Source organism: Pholcus phalangioides, unplaced genomic scaffold, assembly GCF_987345545.1.
Source record: "Pholcus phalangioides strain wild (caught in Gottingen) unplaced genomic scaffold, Ppha-v1.0 ptg000015l_1, whole genome shotgun sequence".
Taxonomy (NCBI): domain Eukaryota; kingdom Metazoa; phylum Arthropoda; class Arachnida; order Araneae; family Pholcidae; genus Pholcus; species Pholcus phalangioides.
The window spans coordinates 19,452,267-19,470,034 of NW_028301608.1; the positions used below are offsets into that span (position 1 = coordinate 19,452,267).

The 17,768-nt window shown below is 35.9% G+C and overlaps 2 protein-coding genes across 3 annotated transcripts in view; one reads left to right on the forward strand and one right to left on the reverse strand.

Moving 5' to 3' along the window:
- The first annotated feature begins 975 nt into the window (after nucleotides 1–975).
- On the forward strand, nucleotides 976–9,023 carry LOC149075622 (PI-PLC X domain-containing protein 3). Its single transcript, XM_089243108.1, has 2 exons — nucleotides 976–1,137; nucleotides 3,305–9,023. The coding sequence occupies exons 1-2, from the start codon at nucleotides 1,014–1,016 to the stop codon at nucleotides 4,150–4,152; spliced, it is 972 nt and encodes a 323-aa protein (XP_089099234.1). The 5' UTR covers nucleotides 976–1,013; the 3' UTR covers nucleotides 4,153–9,023.
- A 2,574-nt stretch (nucleotides 9,024–11,597) lies between these two features.
- The window catches only part of LOC149075623 (uncharacterized), an 82,745-nt gene continuing 76,574 nt past the window's right edge, over nucleotides 11,598–17,768 (reverse strand). For both annotated transcript variants that reach the window (XM_089243110.1, XM_089243109.1), the window contains 2 exons: nucleotides 16,610–16,804; nucleotides 11,598–11,728 (listed from right to left, as the gene is read on the reverse strand). In XM_089243110.1, coding sequence (XP_089099236.1) covers nucleotides 16,633–16,804 — 172 coding nt within the window. In that variant the 3' untranslated portion in view covers nucleotides 11,598–11,728; nucleotides 16,610–16,632. The remainder of the gene's footprint in view (nucleotides 11,729–16,609; nucleotides 16,805–17,768) is intronic.

Below are 17,768 nucleotides of genomic sequence, written 5' to 3' on the forward strand. Positions count from 1 at the left end.
TCATGCAAAGTGTTTTTGTGTGTGACGGAGTAGAAGAGTGATCGCGTCGAGATTCAAATGATATGTGCGATTAATACTTAATGATAATATTTAGGAGGAGTAATAATATTTTATTCCCCCCCCCCCTCCCAGTAGCCCCAAGAACGACGTAGATATTTCGATACCGTTCGACGTAGAAATGGCATACATTTGTAGACGTAGTTTGAAATAGAGAAATTTGGATTATTTCAAAAGGGACCAATTATCATACAAGATATTCTCCTTCGAAACGAAATGCTGTAAAAATAAGAGCAAAACTATTTTAGAGGAAAAAAATGAAGATATTTTGGCGTTTATTGAGTGAATACATTTTACTATATCGTTTAACATCGGACACGTAAAAATTTCCGACATCCGATATTCATTCGACGTCGGACCAGTATCGGCACGATATACTCACGATATCGTTGCACTACTGGGGATTAATATTTTTTTAATGTTTCTGTTCATGCCGCATATTTAATTCTGTTCCTTAATTATCATGTAAAATTTCAATCATCCATACAGGCATTATAATCTCTGGATGGTAAATATGTTTCACAAAAAATAATTTTAAATCTTTCTGTATGTGAAAATGAATGAATTTGATTTGAAATTGGCGCGTCAATTTTCTTCCAGTTGGAATTGTGCTGCCATCTATCAGTATAATTTCGAAATATATGTTCTTTAATTCACTTTTAGATGGCAGCACAGATGCTAATTTTTAATCTTAGCACTGCGATATGTGAAATGAGTGTCATACAGTATTTATAATAATATTACATTAATATTACAATATCTAATTATCTCCATTTACGATTTCAATGAACATCACAAATTTAAGAAAGCATCTATGAAGAAAATAGGGTGATATGGTTAAGTGTTAATTTTGTCAGTGTGAAAAACAAAATACCTTATCAGAAATTTATGGATATCAGCGTCGCATTAAAAGGCAAGGACAACAACACTAAACATACAGACGACACAACAACAAAATGGACGGCAAAGATCTCGTCGAAGTCGATCTTGAAGTCAATCAAGTCAAGAACTTGGATCGATGGATGGAGAATTTGCCTCCGTCTGCACAGGCTTTGCCTCTGCATTGCTTGGCGATTCCCGGTAAGATTTCTATCCAACCATCATCGTTTTTTCCCCCCATAGAGAGAGAGAGAGGAGCCATCTTACTATTTACTAGATGGGCAGGGCACTTTCCCCATAATATCAATTACTGCGTTATTCAGCTTCGGTACTTGCCGAGCTGAATCCATCGGGAACAAGTTTAAATTTATGTACACAGACTGATTTTTATTACTGTAGCTGAATGATGCCATTCAGAGGATGAGGAGGGGCATTACAGTCGAATTCCGTTGTAACGAACTCCAGCAGACCGGAGAAAACATTTCGTTACAAAGGAATTCCAGGTTATTACATTGTTCCTATGTAAACTTATCTGGGAGATTAAGAAAGTGTTCGTTAAAACGATATTTTCGCTATAACGGTATTCGACTGTATTAGGGAATTATTAGCAATGAGAAATATATAGCTTATTATTATAATAAGCTTATAGTTATTACCAATATTTATGAAGAGTTAGAGCATTGTGTTTGAGCCTTCGAGATATTATTTTATATGACTTAGTTGACATGAAATGTTCATTGTATGGGTGATATAATTATATTTGGTAGAAAAGCGTTGTTACGATAGCATCAAGTTCGTTCGATACTTTGATGCCATGCACACTAGCTACTACCACTACTTAACAGTATGTACACCTTGTATACATTCTTCTACAGAATTTCTAACGAATCGGTGTGTGCCGGATTGTCCTAATGTATTTATGTTGTCAGAATTGTGTGTTTGCTTTGTTATCTTGCTAGTGCTGCCATCTATCTTCCTTGTTTTGAAGTAATGGTGATAAGCGCTTTAATTTTCATGGGTGAAAACTAAAAACTTAAGGACTTCAATACCTTGGGTTGAAATCCTAATGCAATCCAGTGCATAACGTAGAGAAATAAAAAGGTGTTTCTTTTACCGCTCACCTGTTTGTTTTTTTTTCACCCTTCCTCCATTGCACAGCCCTAAAGCCGAATGTTTTCCATTGTTTTGCAATAAGCCTTCAGCTGACTGGAAATGTTCTACTGTAAAAATCACCACAATAGTGCTTGCTACACTTGTCTTAAAATTCTTCCAGATTGTTCTGCGGTAGCTCTGATTGTTCTGCGATGCACATAGCAGATTTTGGCATATTCTGCTATGGGGCGGCACAGTAATATTCTATGTATGTTATGAATCAGAATAATCCTTAAGGCGTACACACGTGTAATAATCCACTTAATAAATCAAAATAACCAGGAATATATCTACATGCGCATCAACGGAATTGAATGGACTGGTACAACCAAATTTTTAAAATAACAAAAATGCAAAATTAAAATTCACTGGAAAAACAAATTCCGCAGAGTTTGAAGTTGTTAGGCTCCAGCCCAACAGAAAAATTTTAACACAGTAAACAATGGGGAAAAAATTTGTGCTGAAACACGACTGTGAGTGTTTCAGCAACATTACCACTGCGTGATGAAAGTGAAATGGTGCAAAGTTGAACAATGTGTAACATGAGGGGCCCGAAAATCGACAATATTATGATAAGGGAGGTTCCCGCAAATTGCGGGTGGGGATTCTGCGAGGGTTCATCATCGACCTTGGTTAAAATGTGATAAAAGAAATGTGCAATATAAAATCACAAATTATTGGTAAAAAAATGTTATACGTAAAAGTGCTATAATTTACATTCATGCCGTCTGTGGGCCGCTGACCATTTTACGGTTAATAACATCATGAAATTCTTCATTGTGCAGTAGGCTTGGTATTGTAGACCTTGACCAGGTTTCCAATGTTTTCAGTTTGTTTCGTGTTGCCTGGATTCCATATGACATCATTTTATGCTGTGTTGTTATGTAAGTAAGATGTCTGTCGAGGTATGTTAATTTTTCATAGTTGCAGATTGCATATCCTGATTAGGCGGTTTGACAAAGGATCATGGTTAACGCTCATGGTTAAAAAAAATGATGGTAGATGGCAGCACTACACATAACAGAGCATTACACAGAAACAAACTTTGTATTAAGTTCACAACGCGGACATACATTCCAGCATATACCAGTTCATTAGAAGTTCTGCAGAGGAACCTGGATGAAGTGCGTGTCTGGTTTAGTAGCAGCCTATTTATGATCTATCAGTGCTTATGGTATGCTTTCCTGTCTAATGATTGATATCTGAAAATTTACAGGTTCTCACGATTCTGTCAGCTCATCGATCACACCACATTCAGCAATAGCACCAGATGATCCCCAGCTCTACAATTCGTGGTTTATTCGAGCCACCAGTTGCCTCTCGAGACACATCATCTACAACTGGTGCAGAACACAGAGCCTCAATTGCAAGCAGCAGCTGGAATCTGGCATTAGATATTTCGATCTCCGGGTAGCACTTAACTCAAGTGACAACTCTTTATACATCGTCCATGGCTTGTATGGTACTTCTATCGACGACGTTCTCAGATCTATGAGGAAGTTCCTTGACGGTCACAGCAAGGAGATCATCTTGTTAGATTTCCAACATTTCTATGATATGACCCAGCTAGAGCACCATAAGCTCATATATTTGCTGGCGGAAATATTTGGCCCCCTGCTGTGTCCTTTCATTCGAGATCTCACTGAGTTCACCCTGACCTGGTTGTGGGAGAGGGGTTTCCAAGTCGTAGTGTTCTATCGGAATGCCATAGCTCAGTATCATCCGTTCTTGTGGCCGTCGGAAAGCATCCCGAACCCATGGCCCAACACCACCAGCATGAAATCCCTGCTGTCGTTTCTCACCGCTGGTTATGAGAGGGGCAGGGAGGCTGGAAAGTTCTACGTTTCGCAGGGAATACTGACCCCGACCCTATTCTTCATCTTGCGACACTTCTTTGGTAATTTGAGGAACGTCTTGGCTAGTAGCACTAACAGGGAGATTCTTAAATGGCTGGAAGACAAAAAGCCTGGTCCGAGAGGCCTGAACATCATCATCTGTGATTTCGTTGATATTAACGAGTGTAGCCTCCCTCGCAATGTCATTGGTTTAAATTATAAGGTTTAAGCAAAACGGCTCCATTCTTCACCCTATCTTTGTGCAATATTTAGCTTCGTTAAGCTTTTAAGTCTACGGTTATTCATTATATAGATGTTTCACGCATATGCTTTTTTTTCCGTTTGGGGGATATTACAACATAGTGGTTTTTTTACCCTAAAATATTTTTAACAGTATCGGAACTTTATTTTACTTAATTGTGTAGCAAGTTTTAGTATTTAGGATATTTATGTGAATGAATAGTAGTCTAAGAAGTATTATCGCTACATTCCTGTTACTTATTACTTATGTTATTATTTTATGGGAACATTCATACATGGGATTGTACGAGTATATTATCATATATGTATGCATAATTCATGGTATTATGATGTAGTACAGCAATAAGAGTCTATGGTTCAGGTGTTATATATGTATGCTCTAAAACGGGAATAGTGACGATAAACTGACATTCGCGAAACTTGCTTCAATCATTGTTACAATTTAATGTTTATTAATTGGGGATATTGCATGCAATAACTGAAGTATTTGATGTTTTGGAGTGCATTATTGTTACTAGATAATTTGATTAATATTCCATTGTTCAGATCAAAACTTTCCACCAATTAACCGTTAGTGTAGAGGTGTTCAACCTTTTGTTTAGTCACAAGCTCTGCCCATCGTCAAAAGAAGAGCACCTGGAAAGCTTGACATATGAATGCATGAAAAATAAGGGTGATTTTAGTTCTTGAATTTAGATGTTTAATCTGGAAGTTGATTAAGTGCTTGTGTGAGCACGAAATTAGACATGGGCATAAATCACTGTGGTGCTTGTGAGCAACAGGCTGAAGATGCTTGCATTAGTGGATAGTGCCTCTGCATGTTAAGGTTTGTTTACATGAATTTAGTGATTAAGTAGTTAACTGAATTTTAAGTCCTCAAGTGCTCTGAAATTTTTTCCAAGGTAAGTAAGTAAATAATCAAAGAGTGAATGCTCATTGAATAAGTAATATGAGGCCATGCCTCTGGCGCATAGTGCCAACTTGATCAGAAAAATAAGCGGGACTCTATTTTACTTAACCACTCACCAACTAAACATGTGTAAATAGACCTTAATGTGTTAGTATACTATCTAAGGTGCATGGTTACTTGAAATTTAGTCAACTACTTAACCCGTGTAAATGGGCCTTTACGATACCTGAGCTTTTTGTTCAGGTCTTTGTAATGTATTATGTCATTGGCTATGCAAGCAAAAAAGTCACTTCATCTGCATTCACTGCACAAAAACAATTAGTGTGCAGTTTCTTGAGAGTATGTAATCAGTAGAAATGCATTAAACAATGTGATAGAGGGGAATGTGCTGAGCAGAAAATGCTGTCATTTCAAGTATGGCATCAAGAACATGCAATGATCATAAACAAGAGGATCATTTAAAGGTTGATTGGTGAATGGATTTGATCTGGGTGGCATGATAATTATGTAATGCCAAATGATTATTTCACAATAAAACATATCTGTTGGATATATACACAGATCATCCAAAATAAAACTATCTGTACATTAAGCAGATGAAGTTGTCTGTGGGGCCAATCAAACAGAAGGAATAGTTCGTGGTAAATGCCCAAGACCAGTTATTCTCCCTAAGGGAAAGGAGGGGGGTACGTTAATGAACTATTAAGTAGCAAGATAGTTTTCAAAATAAAAACATTCTACAGATCTTTTGCAATAAATAAATATATACTATTTGATTGGTAGATGGTATGTATAATGCAGTCACTGAGTTATTTCGAATGAAGTCAATTATGCAAGGGGAGAAGGTCACTGATAAAGTTCTTGTTTTAAAAAAAAAGGAAGTTTTCAATGAAATTCTTGTCAAGAAGGAGAATTACAGGATTCTTATCAAAGGGAGTCGCGCTTCAAAAGATTTTGAGAACCATTGTCTAAGACTGTGCCCTGTACAGCAGTAGTAGACATCAGGCTTAATTGAGCAAAGATGAGAATTTATAAGACTTTGATTGAGGAAAAATTTATAAAACAACAGGAAGTGACTCAGTTATTCTTGGAAGCGCCAACTATAACAATTCCCACATTGATGTATTCCGTTCCACAAATGACGACGGCCTAGCAGTAGCAGCTAGATAAAAGCATCTTGGGAGCTGTGATTCTTGTCCGCTATTCACAATATGCAACAACCAGCACATGTCAAAACGGGTGAGACATTCAGCCAAAGACAAGGCAGAGGTCACACAATGGAGGCTCTGTTTCCTTGTTTATGCAGATAAATATGTGGGGGGGGGGGGGAAAGACTGCTATTATATGCATATATACCAGTGAATTCAAAGGTGGTGAAGGCGGGAATGTATATCATATACTGTAGTCTATGGGACTGAATAGCTGACCCCCTTATTCCTGTACCTATATTAATTGCAATTTTGTAATTCGCCAGAGTTAACTCATGCTGTGGGCACGTAAAATGTGTATTGTACTGCTATGGAAAATAAGAGGGTTGTTTGGACAACCTCACTGATGGTTTTTGTCTTAACCCTTTCTGCTGCACAGTAGAAATCACTAAACCCCCTTGTAAAATGTCATATCTTTTTGAATGTGAAGTAGGGTCTCTTCTGATTTTTAGCAGGTGCAAAGTAAGGGGTGTGGAAAAAAGTGCTCCATTGAGATATCAACTTTGCAAAATATTTAGGCTTGTCAATATTAAAATAAGGGTTAAGCTGAAAACATACTAAAGGAGGTTTTATGTTTTGGTTGATCTGTGTGTATTTCAATTAATGAGTACTTTTCATTGGTCACTCATTGTTTGCTTACTAAAATTTATTATGGTCATTGAAAATTATGGTATCTGAAATTATCTGGTGTTCTCCAAAAAAGATGGATTCCGGTGTCCCTATTGAAGTTTTAGAGCGTATGTTTTACATCCATATCAGTGTTTTAAATAAATATATATATACCAGGAATATTTTGTAATGAATATATATGTATATGTGTGCAGCTTGGATTGACGTTGAAGAACTTGTACAGTGTAAATTTGCTCAAAACAGTATTCGCTGAGGGAATTAATGATAAGTGTTGCACATGTGAAATCTTCATTGCATATGTGTATGTAACATGAGTATATAGATCGGTGAATGTCTCATGAATAGCTATCAGGTGTTTTCTGAATCGTTGAGAAGGTTTGGCATCAATCTAATTCCATTGTATAGGTTACCAGGGCTTGACAAATTGCAGGTTACCTTAGCACTTAAAATTTTCTATCAATTGGAGCTCAGGACAACACAAAATTTTAGGAATTTATGTGTTTGCTTATCAACAGGGAAAAAGTCTGCTAAAGAAATGTGTCCAACTCCTAAGAAATTTGGTGCACCTAATTTATTTTCAATTTGTCAATCCCTGCATTACATTTATCAGGACATATTTTCCTATTATTGAATTTAATAATTTCAATGAAAATGAATTTTAATGCATTAAAAGATGGTATTGTGATTCATAATACACATTAGACAGTTCCGTTTTGACTCGTGATTTCTGAATGTGAAAAAAAAGGCTTTTAGCTTTTTAAAAGGGAAAAAATCCTGTTTTAGAACAATCGAAAAAAAAAAACGTAATTTAACATTTTGAAACCTGTTATGTTAGGAAAAACAGTTGTTCTGTGCCCATACATCCTGTTAGACCAAATGGTTGCCATGCTTACAACCGAGATTTTCTTCGGAAGTTGTTATCAATCAATTTTTGTTAATGAATGAAGACCCCCCCCCCTTTTCCCCACCCAAAACCTGTTAGAGCAGCTGCAAATGGGCAGAATCAGCTTTTGTTCACATTTTTATAATGGAGGAAAGAAATGGTGTTTAAAAATCCCATTTGAAGCATTTCTCTTCCTCGGTTTATTATCTATTTATTACTATCTTAAAGAGGTTCGACTCTGAATGGACATTTTCCTTGACTGTGGAATCAAAGTTTGCTATAAAGATTGAAAACTTTTGCCTGCTGCTGCGGATTTTTATTTGTTGCTAGTTTATTTTTTAATAGAAGCCTTTTGAATTTTTTGTACGTTCAAAATATAACCTGTGAAAACTGTTGACAATTATTTCAGGGGTTTTTCTTTTTTTACATTTGGCATTACTTAAGTTTCATATTTTTTTTATATTTAAAAGATATATATTTTTTTATTTGTTATTTGATGTTTTGTATGTCTCTCCGTGACTTTTCTGGTCAGTGTTGCAAACAGGATGTTATTTTACTTAATGGAAAAATCTAGTGAGATTTATGTGATCTGAATCTGTATTCATGTCTGGTTTTGTGGACTTTGTGAGAATCTCTTATATCTTGTTTTTAAGTCATTTTGAAATTTTCTTTAATGTTTTCTTCTAGCTTTAAAATCTGTGATGAAGGGAGAAAAAGCATTGTGGACTGTTTTCATATTTTTCGAGCAAGTATTAATCGGTGATATAACAATGTGTTAGGAAAAGAGAAATTGATAAAGATTTTTTTATATACATTCAAGTGTTTTATGCAAGACATGATATTATTCTTGTGTGATTAATTAATTTTAGTTATTTGAAATCATATTAATCTTAAATTGGCTATTGGAATTTGTGACTCACATTTTAATGAGCTGCAAGCTTCTTTCTGTGTGTTTTATACTTTAGTTACTCTATTTTCCTGTAATATACTCATCTATATTTCCTTTACTGTTACTGATTAAAATGCAATGAGTTTTAAAAATTTGCAAAATATATTCTTTATTTATGGTTTTTTTTGGATGTTCTGAGAGTAGTTGTAGTTTGATGTGCTGAAAAATGTTTCAAAAGCAGCTTTCCTCCGAGTAGAATTAGTGCAATCATGTGACCTTGTTTTGCCTTAATTTGAAATAAAATATTTGGTAAAACCAATTCTATTTTTGTTGTATTTCCAAGCTGTTAATTTGTCATAATAATATAGGTATTCCTTTGCTTCACACACATTTTCAGAATAACATGGTTTTGACAAGTTTTAAAAGAAATCACTGCCTACAGAATTAATTTCTAATGTTGAGAACAAGCTACTGGATTTGAGAATGTAAATGAATAATGCACAAACTTTTAGCTCTCATTTTTTTTTTTTTTGGGAAAAACACATGATGAGAGAGCTACACACTTATTATCATGTGTAGTTGACACTCGATTTTACGAATCTCCAATTTACAAACTTCATATTTTTGCTAACTAATCTCTTTATAGTCCCAAACAATATACTATTTCTTTCAACATCTTACCCATTAACAAATTTTCGATTTTACAAATTATTTTTCAAAATTTCTATTCACAAAAGAGATGGTTGTGTTGGAAATATCAAGGAACTTGAATTTTTTACATGCAAGTGTAATCATCTATAAATAAAAATGATAAAGATTTTTATGCGTGCAATTTTTTTTTGTAAGGTTTACTCATTGTGACAATTTTTTGGAAGTTGGAGAGAAGCTCACATGTTATCAACTCTGAGCTGGGTGAATTATTGCAATCTAGAGTTCCTTTAAAACCTAAGCTACTACTTTACCGCACACCAACTCCAGTCATATTGTCATATGATCTTATTACAGGTTGGGTCGGTCAACTCTGATTCAGTAGGGAAAAAACTTGTCTACAAGATTCCCTAGGATCAAACCCACAAATCTGGTGGTGCACAAGCATCTTACCACTCAGGTGTGAAACCCTCAGCTGACTCATCCGCCATCTTGTTACAATATTATCACTGTAGCCAATTTCTGTTCCTTATCCTGCTGTTTTCTCAACGATACAACATCCCTTGGAGCAACAAGTCTTTTGTTGAAAGATAAAGAATAATGGTTATCTTCATAGGTGCCTTACAGCATCGACGATCTGTTTTATAACGAGTGTTTTAACACAATTAAAAAAAAATCAGCCATTGATTTTTTACACTAACACATTGATTGCAATTCTTGATGGCATCACAAAGAAAATTATACCAATGAGAACTCTCTGGATCACCACAGCTTCATATGAATGACTCCAAGAATGCATCAATTGCAGTAAAACCCCTTTTGCAGGCAACCAGCGGGACAAAATGTGTCCGTAAAATGGGTGACCGAGGTTATTATTGAAAAAAAATTAGAGGGGGGTCCCTTTGACCTTGAAAAATTGTCAGGAAAAATATAAAATGTGGCAAGAGCCAAGGGAATATTTGATTAAAGTCAGGAAAAGAAAACTTCGACATTTTAAAGGGTTAGATCTTAAATTATATTTCTTCCAGAAATCTAGCCACTTTACAATCAGATCAAGGACGTAATATTGGGTCCAAATGCCAGGGGGATAAATTTAAACAAGTCTCTCTTTTTTTTTGTTTTCCTGATGAGGAAGAACTTCTGCAGTTAAATACAGGTTGTACTATATACATGAATAAGAGGAGAAAGAAAAAAAAGAGGATGAAAAAGAGAAATATATAGATAAGGGATTGTGGGTATAAAGTATTATAGATATATACTTTTTTCTTTAACATGCCATTACATCAGAACAAGGTTATCAAAACTTATATCATTTTTATTCCTGCTTAGCTTTTTTTAGTCAAGGAAAGTAGGGAAGATTATCAAACAGACTTTGCTGGGAATCTTGAATTATTTGGGGTGGGGGTTTTACACTGTATATTATGCTTAGTTTATCACACTTAATGTTTACTCGTCAGGCATGAACAATATAATGATGGACTACTTGTAACAAATGGTTTTCAATTCAAATTTAAGAATTTTCCTTGTTTCTCACTGTGGAACATTACTAATTTGTCAGTACAACAAATGCTGTCCCATTTTTAAAATTAGTTCAAAGCTACCACTAGTTTCCCATTTCATAAAGTCTCTCTGCAGACAGCAGGCAAACCTACAACACGATACTGGCATAACATCAAAGTTCAAGCATTGTGATCTTTCACAAAATGGATGGCAGTATGAACATGAAATAAGCGTAGTTTGACAACATAAATCTGTTCGGGCCACACATTCTGGCATGTGCCAATTCGTTAGAAATTCCATAGAGGAATGGGTATGAGGTGCATGTACAGTTAAGTAGTAGTAAAGCTACCATTATGTGCAATCACCATTATCCACAATACAAAAATGTTACTGACACCTTGTAGAGCAGAGTTTCTCAACCGCCGGGTCCTGACATCAAAGTGGGCTGTGAGTGGTTTACCATTTCATTTGTACCCATTAGTCATGTGTATGACTGGGCCTTCCACTTGCAAATAAATAAATCAACAGGGCCAGAGGGTGAGAACCACTGAGTAGGGTGTCAAACACCTAGAATTTTATAAAATATTGTGTATCATGAATACTATGATGCATTTGCACTCGTAAAAGACTTGATTCTGGGACCTAGGCGAGTTACAATATAGTGTCAAGCAATACTACTTACAAGTCATTTAATGTAATGAACAGCGGCTGAAGATAAAAAACCACAATCAGAATAATCTCACAGTTTCAGGTTTTAAATATAACTATTTATTTATTTCATCTTTTTAAAACGATTACTTTATGAAATGTGTACATGTTCACAAAATAAATAGTGCTTCGAAACATAACTATTTCATCATGAAGAACAGCGGAAACCTGAAAAAGAAAATTCTACATTAAAAAAAAAATACATAAATGTAAATTATTTCACTTAAAAGGATCAAGTAATATATGGTAAAACCTCCTCTAATGGCCATCTCCGAACAACAGCCACACTTTGTTAGAATGCATCCCATAGATTTAACATTACAGGTAACTTCTGAACAATGTCCACTTTGGACATGGGGTCAGAAAAAAAATCTGTGTATCACTATGAGAAAAACCATTTTCAAGCAGATTTTCGTGAGAGTTTATTCCCCTGAATTCTATGAGGGGAAAAATTATGTTAGCTTTCTTTTCCTGGATATAAATACTAGATGGGTACATTGAAGGCAGTGGAGAGGGAAAAAGAGTCACTTAAGTGATCGTTAAATGCGCTGCTTAGTTAATTCTTACAAAATTAGATTTCAGAACATGGGTCAGATTAGCTAAATCGGAGGGTTACATTTGGCCTGTGCATCATGAGTCGAGCATGTATGATCTAGTTGATTGTCAGTAGGAATAAATTGTGGATTGCCGTTACACAGCCTCGGGCCATATCAGTTTTTCCTCGCCAAGTCGTTTCTGTTGTGTTGCACTGCAAGCCTAAAATCTAGTATGCCAAAATAGCGCTGAATATCAGTTACAGGGTTCGAAAAAACTGGTGGAAGATGGCAGCACTAAACATAACAAGCATTACACAGAAACAAACTTCACATCAGGTTTCACTACACGTACACGCACATTCCCGCATGTACCAATTCGTTAGAGGTTCCGCAAAGGAATATGGACGAGGTGCATGTCTGGGTTCAGTAGTAGTAGTTAACAGAGTTGCAACTAGATGCTTAGTTAGCCAGGGCAAGCACACATTTTGGCCCTGTCGATTAATAAATTATATTACAGTGCCAATATAGTCATACATTCTAATGTAATCAATTATATAATTATCATAATCACGGAACAGATTATCATTTCATGTTACATAGATCACAGATTTTATAGTTTTTTAGAAATATAATGGCCATTCCTCCCCCCAATAACATCCACTTCCCAACAATGGCCACATTTTACGGTACTGTTTATGGGAGGTTTTACTCTACTATGAAAATCCCACAGAAAATATGAACATAATTGAAAATATTAGAAAGGAAAGCATTTTTCAAAAAGCAGTCATTTACAGAAACTACAAGCTTGCAAAGTACATAGTTGCCAATGTTGCAGAGAATGGAACCACAAAAAACCTCCCTAATTCTCAAATTCCGTCAAAAATATGAAATGAATTTTTGAAAACATTTTAGGGATTTCCATTAGTGAAAGTAAAATTATAGGGATTTTTCTCTCTTTTGCAAAAACCTGACATTATGCAAACTATCGCTGATTCACGCCAAGTCACCAACCAGTAGGTAAAGTTACTTATCATTACTACTCAAATCAAATCTCACCCAAAACGAGACATATAAACTCACATGATCAGGGCTGCAACTAGGGAGGAGCAGGCAATTCCTGTGTTCCAGGCATTGGACAGGGGGTACCAAATTCATCTTTTAACTGCTCCTTAACATTACATCGTGGTGCCAAAATGTGTGCTTGTCCCAGCTAGTATCTAGTTGCGGGACTGGATATCGTCAAAGCAGATAAAGTCGCCAATTTCAGATGTCAAAAGGCCAAATTGATGTTGGATGTTTGGAAAACTTTTATGGTGACAATTTACATTGAGGATTAAAAACAAGTTATCAACAGTTTTTTTTTTCCGTGTAAATTCTTTGGGAATATTTTTTTCCCCATCGTGGGAATTTTTACAATCAAAAGCAAAATTCTGGAGATATAAGAATTTTTCAGGAGTTTGAGACATGGAGTAGAAATTTGAGAACCTCCTGGAAAATCCAGAACACTTGGCAGCTATGTGAGTATTTTTTAATTTTACCGTTAATGAGAAAGTGACCTTTCACAGGTCTATATGCAGAAGCTATCATTTTCTCTCTTCCACAAGGCAGCCTCATAGAAAACTGTGGTCATGTGGCAACAACTGATGTTTTGCTAAAGATTACAAAGTAGTATCACTAAATCACCAACAAATTTCCAAGGTTTAACATATATAACCCTGTTTATATGGGAAATAGAAAAGCTGGTTTGAAACCCACTTCAAGAATTTTCACCCGAATGGCCACTTTCCATTTCTTTCCTTTTGAAGGAAAAGTTCTGAAAAGGATACATAGATGGCGTATACATATATATATTCCAGGTTTTTTTAAAATTATTTCTCTATTTTCTAACAGGTTTGCTTGAATGTAGAATGGTTGTACATTGGTGAGTGGTGGTAGAGTGCCTGCCTGCCCCGATTACTCTTTTGTTGGTGATTGTGGGTTCAAACCCAGATCTCTGCATCACACTTTTTCTTATATAATTGTATTATACAATTTTTTTTATCCAGCTGTTGTCAGAGCAGCATTTTTGCGACTATTCCAGCAGTCTAGCAGTCAATAAATCAATATCATCTATTGTTTGTTCCCGATGCTTAAATAATACACAGTACATTCACATTAATGTAATGTGAACACTTGCTTATATCCTGATAAAATGTTTTGTGCAGTCAAGACAATAGCAAGAAACAATAGGATACTAGAAGGTTGTGACATTCATCCAGATTCAAGCAGACAGCAGTACATGTCCCATACTGGGATAAACAGTTATGTTTGGCCCAGAGAAAAGATAATAGTGGTAACAGAGCACGGTCCATTTCCGGTTTAAGCGCTCAACTCACTCTGCTTGTAATTGTGGAGCTTCTGGATCTCTCTGGCACTATGCGACGCAGTGTCCAATGACGGCTCAGTTCCACTTTGGTAAGATGCCAGAGTCTTATACCTTAGCCTGGAAGATAAGGACCCTTCGTAGTCCTACGAACTTTCACCGCCTCATAGGTCTTGTCAGGTTTTTGGAGCAGAACGTTCACCATATGCACGACAAAACCAGAGGAGCACGTGAACCGAGAGGAGGCACCGACCCAACGTATGTGCCATCAAGGGAGTGCAGCAGTCAGGTGAGACAGTACGATTTGCGGCCAAGACTTAGAGGAGTTACTGACGTCAGGCACCCGCCCTCGCGAGAGAGCGGCAGCCAGGCGATTATTTACAACTTGCGGCCTAGACGACGGCGGATCGATACTAGACCGATTCACTACTGAAGACCGATACCGACAATCGAACTGATACGTGGGAGCTGGACAATGGATGGCTGTGATTAGCTGATTTACTCTGCGATTCGAAATTTTATATTTATTATTGACAATCATTAGATTTAGATTATTGACAATCATTCGATTAACTGACAATGGCAAGATTCTTATGGGAGGGCTATCATCGCATAATCTTCTTTATAATTTCGATTGTCGATTGGCGTTTTATGTTTAGAGTTTAATCACCTGTTATATGATTTTAGATTGACGATCGTCTTCATATATATATATATATATATTTTTGGTTGCCTTCGTATGAGGCGACAATGTTTTGTTTTTATAATAAAACTTTCCGGATACACCCACCCTTCGGGAACGCTTCGATATCTCTATGAGATGGGAAGCGGGGTGTGTCCGGTCTTCAAAGGTCAAAGTACATTCAAATTCTCATCTTTGCTTCAAAGTACAGAAGACAGATCAGAACATTAGTAGAACATGGGGCAAACATAATATATGATAGGATCACACACACAGTATTATCCTAGAAAATAATTTTGAAGAGTAATTTCACTCCTTCCCAAAATTTTAAAAAGAGAAGAGAGGGGGAATTAAAAATTTTAATGTAAAGAGATGGGTATTTTTTTATGAAATACAGTGAAACTCTTTGATATAACAATACTCTGTGGACCCACAAAAAATACTGTTGTAGAGGAATTATTGTTTTATCGAGAAGTAGCATTGCCATCATGCGCTACCAAATTTATGTTCTCTCTTGGCACCTCTTCTCAATCTGCATTATTACCACCATTCACATTTATTCAAACTGACTGAGCACAACTCCAGTCTATCGCACTAGGCAATTTACTACCGATTGAGTTGTGGCGAAAGTATGAGTGTCCCACTCCAAATCACCTGGGTCCCCGGGCCGCAAAAACCATATAAGTGCATATGCACTTATAAATATTTACTCGCAACAAAAAAAATTGTAGTTAATAAAATTCAGTTAGATGTTTTGGCCCTGTAAAAAGTCTACTGCATTACACTTTTGAGTACTGCTCAAAAAGTAGCTTCACAGGAACTTCATTAGCATTTTCAGGAGAAGCAAAACACTGAAGTTATCAGAAGCCCTGAGAAGAACATTGCGCAAAACACATGTTATCACATGCTTTCAGAAGAACAAAAACCAGTTAAGAATTTATATAAAAAACGATTTTTAGCAAAATACAATGAAATATTGTTGTAGCGATTTCAAAATCTCTTCAAAAATATCATTATGGAGAGATTTATCATAGTAAAGGATATAGTTAAATAGAGAGGACTTTATTATTAGACTATACTTTATGCAATTCAAACAAGATTAGAAAATTTATCGTTGTAGAGGGATTTATTGTTATATTGAATATCATTGCAGCAAGGTTCCACTGTAGCATAAAAGAATTAGTAAGTGTAAAATTTGAAGGAGTATTTTTCAATTCACCAACGAAATTCGGTGGAGTAAAATTGAATTTTGATGCGAGAATCCTGCATCTAGATGAGTATTGACGAATACTAGTCACACATATACTCAGATCACATGTTCCTGTATGTACCAATTCGTTACAGAAGAATGTTTAAGAGATGCATGTACAGTTAAGCAGCAGTGGTCAAGTAGCTGTAATAATTATGAAAGGTGACAACTTTTTATCTAACCTGACTCAAATAGGATAAAGAAAAATTAGATAACTCACCTCATTCTAAGTACATCTCCAGTTTAAACTAATGTAGCTTTTTTAATTGTTTCGCGGCTGTTGTACCATGCCATCATTTCCCTTTGGAACGAGTCTGCCAATGAATTTGGCACAAAAATTTCGCCAAAAGAACCATTTGGATCACCGGGTAAAGACGGGCTCACTGGATTTAAGTTTAGTTCCTGGTTATAGATGCTGTAAAAGAACAAAAAAAGTGATCCTTTTTCTAAAAGAAGTTATTAAAATCACACCAAAAGAAAAAAATAAATGGCATCAAATACAATAGAACCCAGCTAATCTGAATTAATTGGGACTGTGACCTGTTCAGATTAGCGGGGTTTGTCTTTTAAACATGGCTTTTTTCAACTATAATAATAGAGTTAGTATCCCTATGGATGATAAGAGTTACAGACCAGATAAGTCTGCTTAACAATGATGGAAACAATTGCAGGGAAATTAGTGATTTTTTTTACCTTTGCAATATTACACTTTTGCTTCAGCTAACGAGCCAAAGGGCATTACAATCATGGGTGGAGATACGGGGCAGCATCAAAGGTGAAGTTGACTGATCTAATGTATGTATGCATATATGAATTAACATCATCATCATCATCATCGCCCCACCCCCCCAGACTTCCAAGTCTATCTCCGCCTATGATTACAATCCATCAAACAGGTGTAAATAAAAATGTTGCTTTAATATTATTGAAAAGTAGAACAAGACCCTTTCCACTCTTCAAAAAAATGGGGGAAAAATTTGGTGAAAAATGTCATTTACTGGCCTGCAGGACCATATGTGATGGAAACCTTGCAAAAGATAACTTCAGAAAAATTATGATCAAGACTTGCTTTTGACAATAATCAAGAAACAAAGGAATCCGACGAAATCCTCCAGCTCTTGAAATAAATTCCTGGTTGCGAGGAACCAAAAGAAAAAGATGTGGGTGGAATATATTATATCAGACTAACAGCCATCAAATTTCCATGGATGTAGAAATCGTCTCTGTTTCAACTGGCAATGACTCATCCTCAAGCAATGGGTTAGAACAGTGGTTCTCAAAGTGTTTGTCATTTTTCCTAGACATGTCACTAACGTTGGTCAAGGGCATTGCTGTGAGATGCGGACACTGATAATTACCTATTAAGTGCTTTGGAATGG

Bases quoted from the DNA above. Each gene is read 5' to 3' on its own strand.
- LOC149075622 (XM_089243108.1), top strand. From the start codon at position 1,014: ATGGACGGCAAAGATCTCGTCGAAGTCGATCTTGAAGTCAATCAAGTC. The intron at 1,138-3,304 runs GTAAGATTTCTA...GAAAATTTACAG, and splicing joins GCATTGCTTGGCGATTCCCG to GTTCTCACGATTCTGTCAGC.